Consider the following 8937-nt stretch of genomic DNA (forward strand, 5'->3'; position numbering starts at 1 on the left):
CATCAGGTAGTAATGTGAAGACCAGGAATGCTGGATAAAGAGAATACATCGATGGCTGAATTATCATTAGCATTTGGTGCCGACCCCTTGTCTTGCCCTTTACACATCTATCCCTATCTTTATCATACTGTCCAACATATGTATCTACTGGGGAAGCACAAGTGATATCCTATGTGTCTATTCCTAATACAAAGCTGTATTACATGACCGGGGTCTACTGTGGGTGTATAATAAAACTCTATTATACTCTATTAATACACATGTGTATTAAATTGTGACGGTAAATACAATATAGTATTCATTTATTATACACCCGCTTATTACATGCCTGGAGTTCTGCTATATTAAATTGTAAGAGTATTATAAACCCTATTATATCCTATTCTTACTATACATCCTATTGTAATCTAGATTTGGTATATACCAGCATAATGAAGGTTTGGAGACCAGAGACAATTCGTATAAAGTGTGAAAGTATTACATACCCCAATACTGAATGAAATACTGATAGAGTGAATTATAAAACATATAATACTCTGTTCCTACCACACATCTGTATTATAATCTGGATGCATTATATACCCGTATTATGGATGTATTATGTACAGTATATAACCTATTAATATTTACACATCTATATTCTCATATAATGTATAATATACCCCACATGTGTGTGATACATTGTAAATGGATTCCTATTATATTGTTGATAATATACCAAATCGTATCATTCCATGTCTGACTGTATAGCCCTTATATGAATTAATCATATTGTATTCAACATCTATACTGCAATGTTATTGTATGTCTCACCCGGTTATGAACTCTCTCAGTATATTTATAAATTAAATCATGTCCTTATTTAACTTCACATTTGTACTACAAGCTAAATGTTTTATAGGCCAATTTCACAGGACAATATTCTGGTCCGTTTTTGCATCAGTATTTGGAAGCCAAAATCACACTTGGCTCTTAAAAAAGCTACATTATTATATACCTTTCTATTGTACTATTTATCAGTAAGATTACTCCTACTATTGACTGATACAAAATATTAATGAAAATAATATACTGCAAGTATAAAATAATATATACTGCAAGTAAATTACAGCCCCAAAACGTCTTTTATTTAATACATCACTGTGACTGTATTATGTATCCTGCATAAACCATGATTGGTGACCATCTCTACACTGTGTGTGTATATAATATACCATCTTAGTATTTATAACCCCCAAGTATCCCTCAGTATCTGCTCCTTATTGTTCAGAGACTCCAGACTTGCAGCTCCCAAACCACCCACAGAACACAAAGAGCCCCCACACCCTCCTCATCCTCCACTGTACAGAACCTGTTTACACGTGGAATAGGGAAAGCTTCACAACAATGTGACCATTCACACGTCTGCTTTTCTTATGGAAATGTACAGAAATCTTCCAGTTCTCTAACTGGAGTCAGAGTGTGAGACAGGGACAGTAAAACTGCAATATATATATATATATATATATATATATATATATATATATATATATATATATATATATATAATTTCAATTGGGTTTCTATAAATGTATCCAGTTTTTGATACAGTGTGTAAATCAAATCATAGTAAATAATGTGCAGGGGCAGTACACAGCCTAGGGGATGACCTAGAAATCTAGAGATCTATTTCATATCTAACTATCTTCTATCTACCTAACTCCTATCCCTTATATCTATCTATGCAGAGGACACCAGGACATAGGGACACATCACTGAAAGGTGACTGGGGAGCATATAAATCAGCTGTACATTGTGTGTTTACATTGTTCTTCACATGTGATTTGTTATTATGCTTCCTATAAAACCATCACATCTTAAATTTATTACAGCAATAATTTGTCAGTATATATCTAATATTTTATGATATACAGATGTATTACAGCTTAATTTAATAAATATTCTAGTATAAAATAGTCCACATTGTACACTACATTATAGTAGAAAATCTACACAGCCTCTAATGTACAGTTAGAGTATATTGTGTATATGATATTTAATCACGGAATATGCATGTGTATTGTTACAATCCTGCCAATTTTAAATGCCGACAATTGAATATAGACAAATGTGTAAAGAAATACACACAGATAGTCAGTAATATCTATTATGATTGTATATTCTTCTCTCCTCTCGTAGTGTTAAAGGAGTGAACTTAATTGTTGACTATAACCGTAACAAATATTTATACACACATCTTTGCAAGTTTCTGGATTTAGTCAATTTGTCTGGAATAAGGGATCTCTGTGTTCCGAAACGTACAAGTTTAAATATACATTAAATGTAACAAAGGTATTGATGATAGATGGATATATGTATATCTATTATAGGCAATAAGAAAAACCAAAGAACGAAAACACTCCAATAGTTAAATAGAAAATATGTAGGCACTTTCTTATTGGCAATAGATATTAGATGGTAAATAATCAATATAATAGATAGATAGATAGATAGATAGATAGATAGATAGATAGATATGAGATAGATAGATATGAGATAGATAGATAGATAGATAGATAGATATGAGATAGATAGATAGATAGATAGATAGATAGATAGATAGATAGATAGATAGATAGATAGATAGATATGAGATAGATAGATAGGAGATAGATAGATAGATATGAGATAGATAGATAGATAGATAGATAGATAGATAGATAGATAGAAGAGTAGGTATAGTTATATACAAATAGATAATAGGTATGAGATACATATGTTACAGATAGATACTTGTGATAATCTTATTTTAGATTAATTTAAGAGGCAGATCTTTTGTTATCGCTATGTAGATAAATAAAGCAGAAAATACAAATATTTTATATACATCGCTAGATATATATGTTCTAAACATATGTGATATAGTGATATATGTAGATATAAGAAACTGAGTATACAACAACAAAGTATAGATATATTGTATGATAAATGTTTATATATAAATATACTGTATATATAGAGATATAGAAATACACATTCATCCTTATGGAGTGAAATTATAGACATAATTTATATAGATAAATAGATACGATAGATGATAGACAGACAGTTGTGTGTGGTTGTCAGTTGTCAGGGTCACAGCTGGTAATACATGGAGGAGCAGGCAGTAGCTGACAGTCTACACACACTTGTTGTTATAGGTCTGTTCATAATCTCAATGATTCCTGGCAGCAATAATAGGAAACATTCACAAACAATTGACATCCATGTAGGGGATTCCGCCTCCATAGTGCCAGGGGTCAGGACAATCCAGAGGAGATGACCCCCCAGGTATGAAGCCCTGCCTCTGTAGTGTCTGTCATGTATCCACCACCTCAGAGCATAGTTACCACTTCAGCACCATGGCTGTCCATCTAGCCAGAATGTCCCAAGCTTCTGGGTCCCTTTGGATTTCTCTCATCTCCAGACTGTCCCTACATTCTCTCTTCTCATGTGCAGCTGCAATGGGATGATTGTGAGATGTCTGTGGGTTACAGAGTGCAGTCTCAGTGCTATTGTCTTTGTCTGAAGATGAAGGTAGAGCTGGGGGCGTCTATAGTAACACACAATGTATAGAAGTACTAAAATGCTATATAGCTTAATGTGCCTAGGGGTGGACCTTATACTGTACAGACTGATAGAACATTCCAGGAGGCAATGCAACTTTAGTGGAATAGTGATAGACATTAGAACTTATGGATAGTCATGACCATAGAAGAAACGTTTACCTTCCGTTATACCTCTGTATGTTACTAATGGCTGCAGCTCCTGGATCCTTGTGTGTAGTGTATCTAAGCTGTATCTCAGCTCTGATGTTGTCTGATAATGGAGCTGTGTGTGCCAGCTAGCAGGATGTCATCCAGTCTATTCCTTATGGATAAAGGATGTGTGGAGCTCATATTCCAGGAACTGGAAGGAAGTTCTGCAATTATCCGCATCACTAACTAATGTGAACAAGACAAGGGGGAAAAAAATGATAAAAAAAAACATAAAGTGATTCTGCAGGAAGCAGAGGAGCACAAGTATTTTGTATAATGAACCCAAAATCATGATAGTTCCTGTTGACTGTTCAATAGTCTCTCCTTGGTATAATGTGCCTGTCTCTTTGTACATGTTGTGTTGATGTGTGCATGGCTACATTATGTGTACAGGGTTTATAGTGTAGATAGATATTGTCAATACAGTCCTGGTGCTGGTATACCATATACAGGACTTGTGAAGTCTTGCTGCACCCTGTGTATTGGGGGAAAGAAGCCACTTGAAGCCACATGATGAGTGCATATTGGTATATATGTACTGAATGCACTAGGTACCACATGTCTGGTGTAGGGGGTTACATCATATGTCTTGCTATACTGATGTGAGTGTATGATGGATATAGGTAATGTGTAAATGATATGAGATGACTGATGCATGTTGTCCTGGTGGTTCTGTGTGTAATGTATGTTGTGAAAGTGGACATCATTCGTCTTAGTAGATGCATGGTTTATTGTTGTGTATGAGATGTAATGGATGTAATGGATGTGATATTATATCACTGTTATGTGTCTGTGAGACCTCGTGTAATGCATGTTGTAAATGTGCAGATGTTGGATGGTGCATATTATTTTGGTGTGGGTATATAGTTAATGTAGTTGACACTAGAGGAGGCAGTGGGTTTGGTTGCATGTGGTGGGCAAGTTTTTGGGAAGCCCCTTGTTCTCTGTGAGCAGGTTTAAGGTTGTGTGTATAAAGGGGGAGGTGTGTGCTGGGTGAAGCATGTTGTCTTGGTGTGAGAGCAGTTACAGCCTGGGGCTGGAGAGGTGAGCCTGTGTCACATTTTCTCAGTTCTTGGGTGGAGCTGGCTGGAGATGACTTGTGCCATTGGAGGAAGTTATTCTTAAGAGCTGATAAATACACCGGCCAGCCAGGAACTGTGTGCACACTCTTTAAGGAGTGTCTCCTGACTACAGACAGACACAGGGCGAGGTGGAGAACCTGAGTATAAGGAAGCAGATCACTAATAGCCCAGTGCGCACAGAAACAGAGAAGAGGTGCCATGACTGCACTGATGGGATCTTACTCCTGGTCTGATAGTTTGGACTGTTCCACCATGGATGGAGACCTCTCCGATGGACTGTCCCCTCATAGGTCTCCTCGGGAGAAAGGCTCAGAGACCCGCATCAGGAGACCCATGAACGCCTTCATGGTGTGGGCAAAGGACGAGAGGAAGAGGCTGGCAGTGCAGAACCCCGACCTGCACAATGCCGAGCTCAGCAAGATGCTGGGTAAGACATGGGAACACTATAGAGGGTTATGATGTATAGCATACTGTACTTTATACCGATAGATAGATAGATAGATAGATAGATAGATAGATAGATAGATAGATAGATAGATTAGATTTGAGATGGATTTATATTAAATTTTATTATGATTGCTATTTAGATCTATTTGGATAGATAAATTATTAAGTAGATAGTGCTTGATATAGAGAGATAGATAATGTTTGAGACAGTGTTTGTTTAGATGGTAGATACATAGATAGACAGATACAGTATGATATAGTAAATGAATTTTGAGATTGAAAGATTGATCGATAGATAATTAAACAATTAGATACGGTTTAATGTAGATAGATAGCAACTAAGAGTTGTTGGCAACAAATACTTTGTTAAAAATATTTGCTAAATGTGCTAAAATGTTAATTCTTAGAGAAATGATGTTTTTTTAAATCTATAAATAGAGAGAGATAATGCAGTTCTATGACCCTGTGCTCTTGTTCAGCTATTACCCCAGAATCACTGTGTTCCTAAAATTATGTTAATGCAAACAGGGAGCTGTGAGATGGGAAAGTTCCGCGTTGTTTGCAGACTTTATGATTCATTCGGTGTCTGTAGTGTCTCTCCCCGGGAAGGATTAGGTGCAGTCAGATTTGTTCATGCCCGGGAATAGAGTTGCAGCCTGTGACTGCAGACAGCAGGGCCCCTGACTCCTTATCTGCTTCTGCTCTCACCCGAACGTTTCCACTTCTCCGGAAATGTTTCATGTCTCCCATAGACAGGGAGTAAAATGAAATCACCACATCTTCATGTTGTACTTATCAGGATTTATTTTTACTTAATTTTATGACCTTGTCATAGTAAAATGGTAAAATATTTGCTTGTACAAAAGATGATCTTTATTTTATTTATTTTTTTAATTTTCGATCTTTTATTTGTAACTATTACTATTATTATTCCAATGATTACATTCTGACAACGCTTTATTATTTTAGTATTTTTATATTGTTAATATTATTTTGTTTTATATTGTTATATTTTCATTTTGTTACCAAAGTAAAATACATGTATAATATATACAATCAGTTAGGAACCCTAACTGATATAATGAGCCAGTCGCAGTTTCACCATAAAGAATAGTACATATTTATATATATTATATGGGAACTATAATTTCCTGCTTCAATAGCTGTGTGTATGACCCTGACCCATAGTAGTTATCATAGGGTCCATGTGTTGCTATAGGTTTCAGGAAATCTCAGTGTGCCTTGCATTTGCCTGCGACCTTCCTATGAGCTGACACCTGGCCTGTTGATGGGCACATCCTCCTGCCACATCCTGTATCGTAATGGTTGTGTTTTGTGTCCTGTTTTATGTAGGAAAATCCTGGAAAGCTCTGTCCCCGTCCCAGAAGAGACCTTATGTGGAAGAAGCCGAGAGACTGAGGGTCCAACACATGCAGGATTATCCCAATTACAAGTACAGACCCAGAAGGAAGAAGCAGATTAAAAGAATTTGCAAACGTGTGGAAACTGGATTTATGCTCAATGGCCTCTCCAGGGACCAGAACTCGGTGCCAGATAACAGGGGATGCAGGTCATCTGGTGACAAAGAGGAGACTTCAGGCTATCCTTCTGGGACAAGTCAGGACATCAGAAACTACAGGGAGTTACAAAGTGGCAGCAAACATGACCAGTCATATCCATATGGGCTTCCAACTCCACCAGAGATGTCACCATTGGATGTCATCGACCAAGAACAGAGTTTTTATCCATCTTCATGCCCAGAAGACCACCACCCTCACATCAATGGTCCCACTTACCAACCTGAATACACCAGAACCCCAATACTGTGCAGTCATTTAAGCCAAATGCCCATGACCCAACCTGGGGGGCCCATGATACCCCCTGTACCGAACTGTCCACCTGCTTATTTCAACTCTAGTTACCATCACACCGTGCCCCATAATTACCTCCCTCATGCCCATCTGGGCCAGCTGTCACCCCCACCTGATCAGCCACATTATGACAGCATAGAGCACATCAGTCAAGCAGAACTCCTTGCAGACATGGACAGGAATGAGTTTGACCAGTACCTAAATACCTCTATAATGGAGTCCAGTGAAATGGCGATAAATGGACATATCCAGGTGTCACAGTCTATAGACCTGCAACCCCAAGAGAGCACAAGCCTCATCTCTGTCCTAGCAGATGCCACTGCGACATATTACAACAGCTACAGTGTGTCATAGGCCTTCTGTTACCTATCTGAACCTGAAAAGACCATGCAGTATTAATGGCATCTGTAAGCTAAGGACACTCACTGTATACCCTCAGGATACTGTCTCTCCAGTGACTGTCCTAAAGTGGAGGCAAGGCCCCCATGTTGTGGTAGAGTGCACCAATGAAGGGAAATCCTGTACATAAAACCTAATCCTGTGGTTATATCCGGAAGAAATCACATTTTGTCATACAGAGACTTCTTGTAGTATCCATGTCCCTGGGTGATTGGTCATCTTTATGATCAGATGAGGAGCAGAAGGTGCAGGAACTTATATGTGTGTATCTGTCAGTATGGGATGTCTGTATACAGAACTGTAGAAGGGAAACACAATGAGAGACTGGTCATTTTTATTTTCTCATTCCACATAAATCCCTGATTTATACACATGTGCAGAGAAGAATGAACTGTGATACAATGTAATCGCTTATTTTGTTACTTTTTGTTTTGTTCTAATAAAAAAAACCTGACTGTTTTCTTTTAATGTCACTGTCTACCAGGGGATTACTAGAGATAGTGGAGAGGGTTTGCAATCCTGGGTAATGCATCTGAACTCCTTATTAGTAAACCTTTATATATATTACAGTGACCTGTATTTTGGATGATGTACATAGGCGTTGACATAAATATTTAATTTAATTTAGAATGCATTTTGTACAATAAAATACATAAATGACGTTCAATGTGGCTGGTTGTGTTTGATTTGCTATTATGTATTTATTTTTCTATTATCTATCCCCTCATCAACTGCGTTTTCTTTTATCTCTCTTGTTAATATAGTAAATGAATCATATATACTGTATTTAGAATTGTATACATATATTGATGTATTCTTCTCAGGTACTAATCATATACTGTATATATGATAAATAATATATAGTATATGCATTACTATAAACAAATAATCAATTAATGTATATATTATAAATCAGACACAACGAAATTAATCTATAATGTATCACACAGACAGCACAGAAATAGTCAAATTAATTTCTTTCCACATACATACAATTCATATTGTTCACATATAATTTTTTTTTTAATTATTTTCTATTTTGGATTTTGTAATAATTTATTTGCCTACATATATGTATGTATACATTATTTGTTTCCATACTTTCAGTATTTTATTTACTTTCACTTTTAAATCTTTATTCATTAGATATATCTCTATATGTGTTCACTACCAACTCGGTGTCTTCCATCATTATTCCCAACATTATAAGGTCTGAAAACATGCACTTCACTATATATATATATTGTATATTTTCTATGAGATCTGTTTCACTTTCTTCTTCTGCCTTTGCTCTTGTGCAGTATTTTTCTTGTATCACTTTGCAGTTTGTTCTTAATTTAATTTTTTTATACACTTTATTAT

The 8937-nt window shown here is 36.4% G+C and overlaps 1 protein-coding gene across 1 annotated transcript; it reads left to right on the forward strand.

The window, feature by feature from the left end:
* The first annotated feature begins 4845 nt into the window (after positions 1-4845).
* Positions 4846-8034, forward strand: SOX7 (SRY-box transcription factor 7). Its single transcript, XM_072143821.1, has 2 exons — positions 4846-5285; positions 6659-8034. The coding sequence occupies exons 1-2, from the start codon at positions 5057-5059 to the stop codon at positions 7528-7530; spliced, it is 1101 nt and encodes a 366-aa protein (XP_071999922.1). The 5' UTR covers positions 4846-5056; the 3' UTR covers positions 7531-8034.
* Positions 8035-8937: the final 903 nt, after the last annotated feature.

The sequence above is a fragment of the Engystomops pustulosus genome, chromosome 3, assembly GCF_040894005.1.
Source record: "Engystomops pustulosus chromosome 3, aEngPut4.maternal, whole genome shotgun sequence".
NCBI lineage: Eukaryota > Metazoa > Chordata > Amphibia > Anura > Leptodactylidae > Engystomops > Engystomops pustulosus.

What these genes read in the sequence shown, in the direction of transcription:
- SOX7 (XM_072143821.1), top strand. Translation starts at nt 5,057, where the DNA reads ATGACTGCACTGATGGGATCTTACTCCTGGTCTGATAGTTTGGACTGT. An exon ending in CGAGCTCAGCAAGATGCTGG is followed by an intron (nt 5,286 to 6,658) that starts GTAAGACATGGG and finishes TGTTTTATGTAG; the next exon opens with GAAAATCCTGGAAAGCTCTG.